Source organism: Magnolia sinica, chromosome 6 (genome assembly GCF_029962835.1).
Source record: "Magnolia sinica isolate HGM2019 chromosome 6, MsV1, whole genome shotgun sequence".
Classification (NCBI taxonomy): domain Eukaryota; kingdom Viridiplantae; phylum Streptophyta; class Magnoliopsida; order Magnoliales; family Magnoliaceae; genus Magnolia; species Magnolia sinica.
Window position 1 is genome coordinate 7,948,218 of NC_080578.1, and position 14,582 is coordinate 7,962,799.

General features: G+C 40.1%; 1 protein-coding gene across 1 annotated transcript; it reads right to left on the reverse strand.

Moving 5' to 3' along the window:
* Positions 1–5,308: 5,308 nt before the first annotated feature.
* Positions 5,309–12,012, reverse strand: LOC131248154 (protein NRT1/ PTR FAMILY 7.3-like). Its single transcript, XM_058248239.1, has 5 exons — positions 11,759–12,012; positions 11,298–11,448; positions 9,611–9,828; positions 7,631–8,193; positions 5,309–6,674 (listed from the first exon to the last, which is right to left on the reverse strand). The coding sequence occupies exons 1-5, from the start codon at positions 11,783–11,785 to the stop codon at positions 5,795–5,797; spliced, it is 1,839 nt and encodes a 612-aa protein (XP_058104222.1). The 5' UTR covers positions 11,786–12,012; the 3' UTR covers positions 5,309–5,794.
* Positions 12,013–14,582: the final 2,570 nt, after the last annotated feature.

The window sequence follows — 14,582 nt, forward strand, 5'->3', positions numbered from 1 at the left end:
TTTGTTCAACCTCCAAAAATGTGGTGAGTGTTTTACCAGGATTCATATTATGTCAGCCCATCTCTACCATTGGCATGCCAAATGCAGTTCATCTCCTGGGCCCCATCATGGATGAGCAACAGCCACAAAAGATTATGAGTGGACGGTTGAGGGAAAAAATAGGCAAGATCAACATTCAACTGTCAGAAGTTTGTTGATTGGATGAGTATGATTGTCTCATTGGTGAGCATGATGAATGTTCTTAATCATGTGGCCACAATTGGAGGTGGGTCTCCTCAAGTAAATGGATCTCATGGTCCAGCTTTATCTGCTTTTAAGAAGCTTATAAGGGATTGATCCCAAAAACAAACTTCTTCGATATTAGTGGGCTGAAAATAGGGCCCGTTAGATTGATGGGTTGAGTTGAGTGGCGCTTGGCTAAGACCACACGCTTAAATTGCAGACCTGTTTAGCAAACAACTAAACAGGTAGGGTTGGGCTGGATAGTGACTCATGGGCTGTAGTCAGACGTGGGTTTGAACTCTTAGACATTTTAATAATGGTCGGAACCCCCAACTCAAAGCTGACCCACTGCCAGGCCGAGGTGTGCGAGATTTTTGCTAACCCCACATGTGAATACCGACTCATCCATCTACATTCTGGCACCAACTGATTAGTGTGCCAATTGACAGAACAAATGGTCCACTAAAAAACTTGTTTTAGTGGGCCACTCGTTTTGTGCATTATGGCCCACCTGCTGACTACACCGCTTGGTTTTTGTAGATGTACTAAGGCATCTACGAGCAGGGCCGATGTGATGGTTTGATGTTTATCATACTTATGGTGTGATGGTGTCTAGGAAACCTCACACACATTTGATAGTCCTCAAGATTGGGGTTGGGAATGGGCCATGTTTTCATTGGCCCAGGTTAGGTCCCAGCCTGCCCAATACTTATAGCCCAAACCTGGCAAAATTGGTTGGGCCTAAGGGGCTTGAAAATGGACAAAATCCCACTTTCCTGCTTGTGTTTTCCTTATCCACTCCTTGATCAAAGGGTCTTGTATTCACAAAGAGCTAGACATTTTAGCAGAATGAAACTAATGGTCTGCACTCTTGCATAACTGAGGATTGGAATGGCATATTTGTAGTATATAACACATGTACATGTAAAGTAGGTGAGATGGGTCTGGCTAAAGTAACTTAAACCCAAGCCCAATCCCATTTTAATAGACCATACATGTGAGGTCCATGGTCTGGCCCATAGGCCAAGTTAGTAGGTCTAAGCTCAGCCAAAAGCCAGGTAAGACGTGCTACCTAGTTCATTGCCACCCTTTCTCAAAACACAGCTTCGCCTCCAGTTATAATTAGAAAAATTACCAGACTGCAACATTTCTTATGATTAGGAAAGGTTATCAAAGCTATCATGCGCCCTGCGCACATTGACCCTCCCGGTGTAACTTGGGTGCAAACGACTCGAATGGTCAAATCATCAACATAGATCGGCCATTTGGGTTCGATCCACTTCGCATGTGGATTGCCATGAGAAAATCATTTCAAGGATGCTAAGTTGCTAACCTTGCAAAGATGGTTCCTGAGAGACGTGTTATGCAAAATAGGCTCATTAGAAGCATTATTCATACTTAGCTGGTATGGCACAAGCAACACACGTGGAGAGAGGATGAAGGAAATAAACAAAGGAGAGGGAGGTTAGGAGGCCTAGAACTTCCAGAGAGAGAGAGAGAGAGTTATGTGAGAGTGTGGATATATTAACTTAAATTAAACCAACTATATTGTGGAACCCATTGTCGTTTCTTTATCCTTTATCGCCTGAAAATTATATTGTTTCGATATAACCTTTGATTCTTGGACTTAAAAATAATAATAATAATAAGACCATGGGATATTTTTAATTTTTGACCATCGAAGTCTAGTAATCTAATAAATAGATGATCAAATAAAAGTAAGTGTTCTTCATGATACATTTAAGCTGGCGCTAATAGTCAAGAGGATTTATTTTAAATGACTTGCATGCGATATATGCAATTTTTACATAATTTCTAACTCCTGGCATATAATCCATTATACTCTGCCATGTATCAAATTACTTCTTGAGAGAAAAAGTAGGAGGAGATCTTTTTACCGTAAAATGCAAGACGATGGTTGATTTTTGCTGGCAAAATTTAAGCTGCAAGGTTGATACCTGCTGGGAGAAGAGATCCCTCCTCAACTGTAAGTACAGTAATATGAAATAAAAATAAAATAAAGAAATGATGGAAATCACGTTACTAAGATTTATATAATTTCCGTTTAGCATATCTACAAATTTACATTAATTCACCAAGCTCAAAAGTAAAAATAAAGAAGCACCTCTCAATACAATAATAGCTCTATCCGTGAATTCTCCTAATCCCCTCTAATATAAAAATGTTAGTCACATTTTTTGAATTCTTCAAATACCCTTAAAATTTTATTAAAAGGTTGTTCCCGTTTTTAATGTCCACGGCAGTCTAAGAACGCACCTCTCAATACAATAATAGCTCTATCCGTGAATTCTCCTGATCCCTTCTAATATAAAAATGTTAGTCGCATTTTTTGAATTCTTCAAATACCCTTAAAATTTTATTAAAAGGTTGTTCCCGTTTTTAATGTCCACCGCAGTCTAAGAACTAATTGAAAGGGCAAAAATGTCCAAACACAACTTAATTAATTATTATTTTATTTTATTTTTTATTTTTTATTTTTACATACACCCTTCACGTACTCACCCAATTGTGGGATTTCACCCCTATGGATACAATACCCGAACCCTTGACCGAGTGTTGAAACTCCTGAGAGTCTACTACCTGAGCAAGAGTAAGGATGCAAACTGATTTAGTAGACTTTCAGTGTGAAAATTTTCACGGTGAACCATGCCATGAAAAATGGGATAAAGATATCATGGACGGTCCAGGTTGATCGACCATCCAAAAATGTGCGCGTGGATGTACCGAAATTGCCTTTTAATGCGTAAGCTTCTATCAAATCAGTGACCTCACCCTTACAACAAAAAGAACGGTCATTAAACCATAGCCAACGAACTTTAAAAAAATACAACTGCTTAGTCAGTATCCACCTTGACCCCTACAAGTCCACAGCCCCTTTCTTGAAAGAGGGAGTACGGCATACGGTACGCTCAGGTTTTCAGTTTGTATGAACTGGTCTCATGGATTAGTGATCCAAGCCGTTGATATTATCAGGCCCATCGTGGATGCCACATGAGCTAAAAATTTCCAAGATTGGTAGATCATAGCCATGGAATTTCTGGCCGTTTATTTTCTACCACCAGTTGAAAAGAGTTAGAATTTCCAATGTAGGAGATTTTTGGTGTCACCATCCACGGTGGGGCCCATCACTTAAATCCTTTGGAATTGAAGGGGTTTTTTGATACACTGGTTGCTATATGACAGTTGATACACAGGCACTCAGAAGTACACGTGGAATACATTAGCTCAAATTAAACCGACTAAATTGTGGAGCTCACTGTGGTCAAGTCAAGATCCCAAGATCAGATTGTTTGAACAGTCCTAAATCTGATTCATGGACACCTGTTTATTGAAACAGGACCATTGAATATTTTTCATTTTTAACCGTCCAATAAACGCCCACAAATCCTATGGTCATAAATCAAATAAGCCTAATTTTTTGGTTCATGGTACATCTAACCTGTGACCCATAAATTGGACAGTTAAATTTGAAGGGCCTTCATTTAGGTCAATGGATCATGGGCCCACCTATGAAAAAAAACTGAGGATACTATAGACATTTCAGGTCCAGAATTGTATAATCCAGACCATTCATTTGTAGTGTCCCACTGTGGATGGACGATGATCATGGGCCCCACTTGTCAGAAAAGAATACTCGTGTATACTTTGCAAAGAAGGGCCAGTAACATACAACTAATTGCTCTTTTACAATCCCAGAAAATGTGGTGAAGAATTCCCGTTTGCTTTGGAAGTCTCTTTCATGTCTCCCTTTGCCTTTTGCCTTTCTTTGAAATCCCATTTGATTTGCTAGCAAAAAGGCCTTTTTCTTTGTTTTGCTTCTTTCATATTCAATCCAACGAAAGCTCCAAACAAACAAAATACCACCACAAAAAGAGGGGCTGCACTCTTTTGTTAGTTTTGCACCATTTACAAAATGGTGGGGTCTTCAAAGTTACACATGGAATTGTTTCAAGGCAATCCAGACCGTCCAAATCACTGACCCAACTGTGGATGGAGCATGGTCTGAAATTTGGATTGACAAAATCATATCAACCGTCTGATTTTACCTCCAAATTCGGACCTGTTTGCTACTTTACTATTAGCCATCCAATTGAGAGACACTAATTGGTTGGTTAAGATTTCTTGATCATTGTGATTTTAGAAATATGCTCCATCCACATTAGGACCCACAGTTTGGATGGTCTGGATATCTTTACATGAGTGCCACATGCGAGGTTGAGTCATCACCATTTTTAAATGGTGCCAAACAATAACACAGGGGTCTAAGCCAATGGAGAAAAGCTACGTGCCCATTTTTTTAGGGCGCGGCTTCGGTGGATCCCCGGATCCACCAAGGTGGTTGGATCCCTGACTGTGGGGCCCACCGTAATGTATTTTACTTACATTCACGCCGTCCATCCTTTTTAGCAGATCATTTTAGGATATGATCCCAAAAATGAAGTAGACCCAAATCTCAAGTGGACTACACCACATGAAACAGTGGTGATTGACCATTAAAAACTTTTTGTCGGCCACAACATTTTTGGATCAAGCTGAAATTTGTGTGGTCCCTTCTTCCAGGTAGTTGGTATCTTATCAACAGGTTTGATAGAAAATAAACATTCCGATTGCCCCCAAGAAGTTTTCAATGGTAGGTATTCAATAAGCACTATATCCTGTGGTGTGGTCGACCTAATGTTTGGATCTTCTTAATTTTTCGGTTTATGCTCTAAAATGATCTATCAAAACGGATGAACGGCATGGATGCAAGGCATATGCATCAAGGTGGACCCCATAGATAGGGATCCACTGAAGCCGCACCACATTTTTTTAATCTCATGGTTGTTTTATGATGGAAAATGACTATTTCCTGTGGTGTGGTCCACATAATATTTGGATCTTCTTAATTTTTGGGTTTATGCTCTAAAATGATCTATCAAAACGGATGGACGGCATGGATGCAAGGCATATGCATCAAGGGGGACCCCGTAGATAGGGATACACTGAAGCCGCACCCCATTTTTTTAATCTCATGGTTGTTTTATGATGGAAAATGGCATTACATACATACATAATCACTTAAACGTAGAAAACATACTTTCATAGAACTGAAACTTTTATTTATGTAATATCTGCACAACTGATGAAAAGAGACCATTTGTAGGAATTCAGTAAAAGTTCCCCATGCCCTCCCTTCTCTTCTTCATCATCTCTCACAAATCCATCCCAACCATCCACATCCCAGGACTAGCATTGAATCCAAAATACCTTTCAACATCACCCCATCTCTCAAAATGGACCCCACCACCCCAACTACAGGAAGATTGAAGAAAGGGGGCCCAAAGGAGTCTTAGACATGTGGGTCACACTCAGTTTTGTTGTTATTATTTCCCCTACTTGTAAAATCTACTCCCTAACCCCTACATGAGTACTGTATGGCCCACTTTGATGTAGCCACAAAACATGGGCCTGAACCTAACACCCTTGATGAACCAACCCATGTCTCTTGATCTTAATCCTGACTGGGACCCACAAATCCAAGAGGTGCCTCACCCAAAGTTCATCAGAATTCCTACACCTTTGCAATCGACACATCGCAGCTGTCGTCCTGGTACTTGCTTTCTAACTTGATGCATCTATACCACTTAGCACACACAAGGTAGACCACGAAATCAATGGTTGTAAGAGCTGCTAAGAGGAAGTAGAAATCATCCATATGGCCCTTATTAAGATTACCAGGAATCCAACCTGGCCTATCATCCTTTGTAGTGATTTGCATGACAATGGTCACAAGCAAGCTACTCACATAGTTCCCCAATGAAATGGAAGTCATGCAAAGGGCACTACCAAAGCTCTTCAGTCCATCAGGAGCTTGTCCATTGAAAAATTCCAACTGACCCACATACATAAACACCTCAGAAGCTCCAATCAATGCATATTGAGGTATCTGCCACAGGATACTCAAAGAACTAGGACTGCTGCACCCGTCGCAATTTCCTTTCGAGTACTTCAGCCGGTAGGACTCCACGATGCCAGCTGAAATCATCGCCATTATCGCTATGATGAGCCCAACTCCCATCCTCTGAAGCTCAGTTAGCCCTTTCGGGTTTTTCTTCTTCTGAAGTCGGCAGACGAGGGGATTGAGAAAGCGGCGGTATATGAGAATGAATGCTGCTACGCTGAGAATGTCGAATGACGACATGCTTGCAGGTGGGATTCGGAAGCCTGCAATGGTGGTTTTCATTGCTGCCCCTTGCTCGACGAAGAGGGACGCCATCTGAGTGAAGACTACTGAGTAGAGTATGGTGCATAGCCAAATGGGGAGGAGTCTGAGTATGCATTTCACTTCTTCTACTTGTGTTATGGTGCATAGGCGCCATGGGTTGTGACATAAAGCTTGGTCACCCGAGCCAAAGTCCTCGGATGTCATCACTGCCGCTCGATCTAAGAACCTGAGGTTATGATATAATAGTTAGTGCCTATCATTATTTAGGTTGTGTTTGGATGCACAAATGAATAGAATTGCAAGCATTTCATGCAATCAATAGGAAATATGGAGATACACATATATCAACACATATACATACATACATACATACACATCTTCAAACACTAAATACAAATGCTTGTGTGTAAGATACGGGACATTTATAGGGTGGTCCACATAATTAATGTTTCCTAGCCAAAATGTTTGGAGTCAAAGAAATGAATGGTTAGAAAAATACACTCATTTGTTAAGTAGGCCAGCCTGGTTCTTAAAATAGGTTCATGCAATGGAGTGGACTGCCTGATAGATGCATGTGCCACTTTGGGTAACTTTGGGTAATTCTACTGCATTTATAATTAGTGCTCTAAACTGGGTGTGCAGAATTAGAATTTATCCTCCAACTTTTCATACATGTCGAAAACTTGAAGGAAGCGAAAAGCTATGTGAAGTAAAAGAAAAAAGACGGCTGTGGACTACTATTAAGAACCTAACAGGATTCTAAAACCATTTGCGTAGGCCGGGTTGAGAATTTGGGGCCCAATCACATAGCTTGCTTTGTTAATGTGTCTTGCGAATATCCAAACTTTCATGTGTGCTTCGTAGAATATAATGAATGCATGACGATAGCGTGGACCCAACGCCATTCTAGTTTAGGGTGAAATGGATTTTCTATCTTTTTTATTTATCAAAAGATAAACTCATTCCTGTTCAAATATTCTTTTGTAAAAAGGAAATGGGTAATGTCCCAAATATACCTTTTGATACCAAGGGCCTAGTAACAAAATGCACTTCATCAACTTCTAAAAATATTGCTAAAACCCCCCTTATATGCACTTATATTAAATTGCATCCCTCGTTAGGAAAGTAGAATTGTTCAATCAAAGAGCTTAGGAAGTGCATTGGAGTAAGTTCAATACTTACTTGAATTCTTGGGTGTGAAGTATCCTTCTACCTCCACTGATGGCACATTCCTTCCCATCAACCTGATATAGGTCAGTGCCACTTGGCGGCATCTCAACCCTCCATTTCTTCGCGGCAGCGATGACCACTTGGCAGACCCTCGGGAGAGGGTTACCAACTGGCTTGAAATGTCTATACCTTGGGGTCCCAAAGAGAAACAAGACTAGAGCTATGAAGGCTGAGCCAGCGGACACCCAAAAGCCTAGGGCCCACCTCCCACCGTCCTCAAAATATCCCAATATGGTGTTTGAGAAGAGGGACCCAAGGTTCAAAGCCAGGTAAAAGTAGCTGAAAAAGGCCACCTTCGAGAGTCCCTCTGTCGGGTCCTCCTCATCGAACTGGTCCGCCCCAAAGGTGGCGATGGACGGCTGGTATCCCCCGTTGCCTAGGGCGATCAAGTAAATGGACAGATAGAACACACCAATCTCAAAGGTGGAGTGGGGCCCACATAGGGATAGCCTGTCCCCACAACCAACAGGCTTGAGTAGGAAAAGGTAGGATGATAAGGACAGTAGCACCAATCCCTGCCACAAACAACGAAGAATCAGCACCAATCTAATCCGTTAGTTTATTTGTATAAGGGTGCTGGATATCATCTGGTCCATCCATTTATTCAGCCGTAAAAAGAATGACTTATGTTTCAAAAATCAAGCCTATCAAACAATCACATCCATCAATTTTCTTCTAACCACGAACTATTTTCATTTTCTACAATTGCTTTAATAGCCACCAATGATATGGATAGGAATGTCTAAATACATTCACCTGCCATTAATGCTAAGGCCCAATAAATGAATGGACCCCAATGACTCCATGAAATTCCACGTGGACTGCCACGTAGGAAGGACTTTCTGTTTGCTGGATTTACAGTTGGCATGCCTTTATGTGTAGTGGTGCAAATGGGCTGAGCGGATTAGGTGTTACCTGGGCAACACGTTAGTGGGTGTTCCTGACTGTTGTCCCACCTTGATGTATGTGTTGTATATCCACGCCGTACATCAGTTTTTCCGGATCATTTAGGGCATTGACCAAAAAATGAAGAATATCCAAATCTCAAGTAGACCACATAGTAGGGATTTAATTCCCACCGTTAAAACTTCTTGGGGCCACGAAAGTTTTGGATCAAGATGATATTTGTGTTTTCCCTTCATCCAGATCTGTGTGACACTATCAACAGGTTGGATGGCAGATAAATATCACAGTGGGCCATAGGAATATTTTAATGGTGGGCGTTCAATCACCACTATTTCCTATAGTGTGGTCCATTCTGAGATTTGGGTCTGTTTCATTTTTGGAACCATGCTTTAAAATGATCTGTAAAAACTGATGGACGGCGTGGATATACAACATATACATCAATATGGGCCCTATGGTCAAGGCAACACCCACTATCACGTTAGCCCGGTAACACGTAATCCACTCCCGGCCTTTTCTTAGTTCGTGGTCCTGGCTAGGCCCAACCAAATTTGGGCTGGAGTCTGAGTCTTTGGCTGAGCCAACATGCAGTGGTCCAATGACTAATTGGGCCAGGACAGGTCGACCATCCCCAAGGGCCCATTAGGCAGCGTGGCTCGACATGGCTTATTCAACACTGTCTAGCAATCTGTGGTTGGGTCAAGACACATGGCTAGTAGACTGGGCCTAGTCATGTCTTAGCCTGGCCCGAACCCATTCACACCACTAATATCCAACACATGCTAGACATGATCATGGGACCATGGCTCATCCATGGTTGCACCAAGAACATGAACGGTTCATGACATGGTCCTACCATGCAAAACACAACCATGGATGATTTTTTATTTTATTTTAAAAAGACTTCCTTGTTATCATAGGATCATGACAACAAGGCCATTCAACCATTCTTATGATGCCACGTGGCATTTTAAAATATCAAAGATGGTTATATAAAAACAAACAAACAAAAAAAAAAAAACTCACAAGTACAAAGATGACTTGGAAAATAGCACATGTCTTGTAACGGCCCCAGTAAGAATCGCTAACGAAGGCACCGACGAGAGAGAAGATGTAGACAGTGCCTGTCCATTTGCTAACGTTGTTCGCTGCGTCTGCGTTGTCTTGTTGCAGTACTCTCGTTAGGAATAGCACCAGATTCACCCCCACACCGAAAAACGCCAGCGTTGCTAGCCCTTGATTCACTGCCACAATTCAACAACCATACTAACTACTTTAATATCCGTCCATTCGAACATGGCCCACTAAATTACAAAAGCAAACAAACCCTCTCTTTCTTTCATTTGTTGTGTGGTCCAAAACGTTATGTTGTTGGGAGCATGAAGTCTCGTAGCAACACATGTTTGCATGAGATGACAGCTGTCCCTTCCTTTTCATTGTAAAATCCTTCCTTTTGTCTTATTTGATGCTACACTCGTATGTTAGTTTTCTACCATTTAAAAAATTTGAGGTTACTCATCATCCAGCACTGATGTACGGACATCCAGACCATTCGAATCGGTGTGTGGTGTTTGGATGGGGCATATCTCTAAAATCCACACTGATCAAGCTATTCTAACCCTCCAATTAATGGTTATCGAATTTGAAGAATCAGAATGTTAGTATTACCACCACATTGGAAATTCTCAGCTATGCTCCATCCACAGTTGGATGGATCATCTGGATGGTCTAGATTGGCATACAAGTAGACGTGTATGATTGAAGAATCACCACATTTCTCAGATGGTGAGAAACTAACATGGAAAATCTTACCCTTTTTGGAACCGGAAACTCTCGTCCCTAAAACGAAATATATAAATAAATAATAAGAAATTCTCTAGTTCCAAGTTATAATTGCTCCTAGTTGCATTGGGACACTAATACAGTCCATTCCATTGATCTAGACTGTTCATCAGGTCCAACGCATATTTCATCGGCTACCACAGAAGAATCACACTGATCTGTGAAATAAACCATTTGATCAATGGCCTTAAACATGGACTGTCAAGATCATTTACAAAAAAAGAAAAAGAAAAAGATCCAATCAACAATTAGATCCATCTATTTATTAGGAACCATGATGGATTGCTCATGATTCTAAAGAATCACTTTTGTTAGGCAATCGTAACCGTCCCATCTATGATATGGAAAAAGGATGGGTGGAGAAAATAAGTCCAAATTAAGGATGGATTAGATCATCCAATGAGTGTGATTTTTTCATGGTATCCCATGATTTCTTTTCTGAGCTTAATGGACAGTTAAGATCAATCGATTAGATTGTCCAAGTGAACTGATACAACTAGGAGCACCATAACTTCCAGTGCTCTTAGAGCACTGGAGGATTTCCCATGAATAATAAATAAAAGAGGGTCCCTCTTATTATACGCAAGATGATCAAAACACCAAAATAAGATCCAATCCTTTGTTTCCAACCCCACAAAATAGCTTCAATAATATTTAAAAATAATAATTAAAAATTGAGGAGAAAGGTTATGGTTGCATCACACCATATGTATTGTATACTATCCTTCTAACCATCTAAGAAAAAACCCAAGATTTTTTAAAATTTTAAGTAAGATATAATAAGAAAACAAGTACAAAGAACACCAAAAAGAAAAAGAAAAAAGAAGAAGCAATTAGCAGTCTCTAATTAGGATTTTTAGAGATCAATTACCAAGTATTAGAAATCCAGCATGCCATCCACCACTCCTTCCTTTGATTGCAGGCAGCCCATGTCTGTCCACAGAACCATCTAGTGTATATTCCTCTTCTTCTCCACCCTTCATTTCTCCACCATTCGTCTCTCCACATCTGATGACCTTCTCCTGTTGCAAGGGACCCAATTCAATCATTCGATTCATTTATCTAAAACTAATCACATCATTATCTTTAGTGACACCGTTAATCAGTCATTAGTGGATGATTTCATGCAATTCATGTGTACCATAACTACCCCATCCATCATGATTTTGAACACACACCCATGTACTACTTCAATTCCAAATATGGGAAATTGGGGTGTGGAAATAAATCAAGGTGGGCCTAGATATCAGTTTAAATGGTCCACAGAAATGATAAACCTTATGTAATTGGAAGGAGAAGAAGAAGAAGATAATAGGAAGGTGGACCACTAACCCTCTTAGATTCTTCAAAGCTTGACATTGATGCTCTTGGATGAGCTTCTTTTAGCAATTGATCAGAAGGAGATGTGATATGGAAGGTATAGGAAGAAGCAAGCAAGCTTAGAAGGAAGAGGAAGAGAAGTAACTTGGAGAAAGGAGAGGAGAATGGGGGCCAAATATATAGGAGTGAAGGGGTTGAATGGATGGCTGAGATTTTAAGAAGTGGAAAGGAGGTGGGGCCCACAAGAACAATTAATCCAAATTAATGTTAGGAGCATCTTGTGGGAAGGGAGATGGGGTGTTTTTGGTTTTGGAGAGGGACTGAAGATGAGTGAGATCCCTTTCACATGTACAAATGGTCTTTTTTTGGATTGGGCTTCAATTCGAATGATTTACAAAAACCACCCTTTGATCCCCAAGTGGTCATGTGTTGTGGGCCCATCACTATTTACTATAATGTAGGAATTAATTTTATTTCTAATTTTTAAGAAATTATTAAGGGGCCCTCTTTATGTTAATGTATTTAAAGAATAGTCCTTTATGTGGACCGACCGTATACCGAAAGTATGGACCATCTCTATGATCTGACCCATGCCCATAAAATGACATCAATAACCCATTTTGGATAGATATCTAATGTGAAGTGCAATGTTTTGCAAAATGGTCTTTAGATTAGAGTGTTAGGAACATTTGATTGATGTGCTTTTTGGGAATAACCCATCAATGAAGTGGACCATTGATTGGACCATCAGGATCAATGGACAAGAAAAAAAATCAAATGGTAGAGATGGTTCATACTCTTGAGTTTGTGTACAGTTCAAGCACATGACCATTCCCCCTTTTTAAAAAAAAATTCCCCCCACACATTTGAAATCCAAACCGTTCATCAAACTCGTCATCACAAAAAATGCTCCAAAACGACATTTCAGGCCAATTGGATACCTAGGTGGACCACCATATTCATCTCATTACACCTCTAAGTCTGCTTTACATAGGCGCCAATAGGGGGAAAAGTACATTAAAATGCAATTTTGAGTGGCACCCAAACACGTCCTTATAAATCTGTCTGATTTAAGACTGCCAAGGTGCCGGGGAATTATATGATCCTGTGTCGCATGTTCGGATTTTATCATTTTAAATCGAGGTGCATGGTTCATTGATCCTGACCATTGGTCTCATTTCACACATTTATATTCTGGGTACAAATTCGGAGGTTGTCCAACTAGTAAGACTTTTTCCAGAGTGATTAATCTACTTTTCGAAAAGATCAAAAACCAATGGTCAGGATCAACAAACATGGCCCACTAATACAAACACATGGAGCACATTGAAATCACAAAGAGATTATTCTTAGTGTACATTATATTCTTTATTTTCTTGAGTTTTTGCATCTTAACATCTTTATGTTTTTTCTTTCCTCAATTATTATGGCATAGATTCCATGGAGAATGAAGTATGCTATGCTTTCCTGAGTTGAGTTGATGACATGGGTTTTACCGGATGCCATGCTTTCCTGAGTTGAGTTGATGACATGGGTTTTACCGTTCATGTATGTATATGTGGAAAGATTTTATTTCCAATGTCTTCCTTTGGGCTGCGTTTCGACACTTGACTTTTCAAAATCTTGATTTTTTTTGGCAGGCCCTGCGCTTTACGTGACAGCTCTTTGTAGTTGGTTTGCCAAGAGATTTAGGACAGTTAATAGTTAAAGATGGGTGTAATTAATTATAATAGTTAAATTGACACACACGCATGAATGCTCAGCTGTGTGCCAATTCGCACTAACTTTTTGACAACTCATCATACTTAATGTGAGTTCAAAATCCAAATGGTCCACGTGATGCAACACCTTATGAAAACTCAGGGCCTAACTTTTACTTTGATCCAAAACTTTGGTGAGCCATGAAAAAATAATAATAATAATAGTTTCCTTCTTTGATTTGCATCTCTTTTTGCTATGGCTCACCAAAGTTTTAAATTAGGGTGAAAATTAATTCCTTGAGGTTTCATGGGATGCCGCATCACATGGACCATTCGGATAAGATGCCCATGACACGTGTGCAAAGGTACGTACGTGAACATGCCTCTCTCTTTATATATATATATATATATATATATATATATATATATATATATATATATATATATATATATATATAAGAGAGAGAGAGAGTCATGCTCACCTGCATGTGCACACCTTTGCACATGTATTATGGGTGTCTAATATGAACGGTTCATGTGATGCAGAATCCCATAAAACCCTAAGGGACAAATTTTCACTATGATCTAAAATTCTAATAGGCCATAGCAAGGAGAAATGCAAATCAAGGGAAGAAACTATTTTAATTTTTCATGACCCACAAAAGTTTTGGATCAAAGTAAAACTTGGGCCTGGGGGGTTTCATGAGGTACTGTTTTATCTGGACGGTTCAAATTTTGGATCCACATTACGTATGATAGGTTCCCAAAAAAGTTCACACTAACGTGAAGGTGAGCATTTCCACACACACACATACTTAAATAATTCTGGTAAAATAAATGAAGTTTCACAAGCCATGTACATGTGAGAGATCCCTTGGCTACATACCACATTGTTTACATACCATACAAGTCAAAATAATGTGTTGAATCCAATCCATCCGCAGGGCCCATGTAAATACTTTTAGTTGTCCCAAACCCAACTCAAAACCTATATCCAAAGATATGGTGGGTTCTCGGCCAGACCAAGCATGCAGCGCTAAGCTTGAATTTGGTTTGCCTGAGTATAGGCACCAGTATAAGGCCTGACCAAAAGTCAACTCATTGACGGCCCCAGTGAGAATACTCCAAAGTCAGAA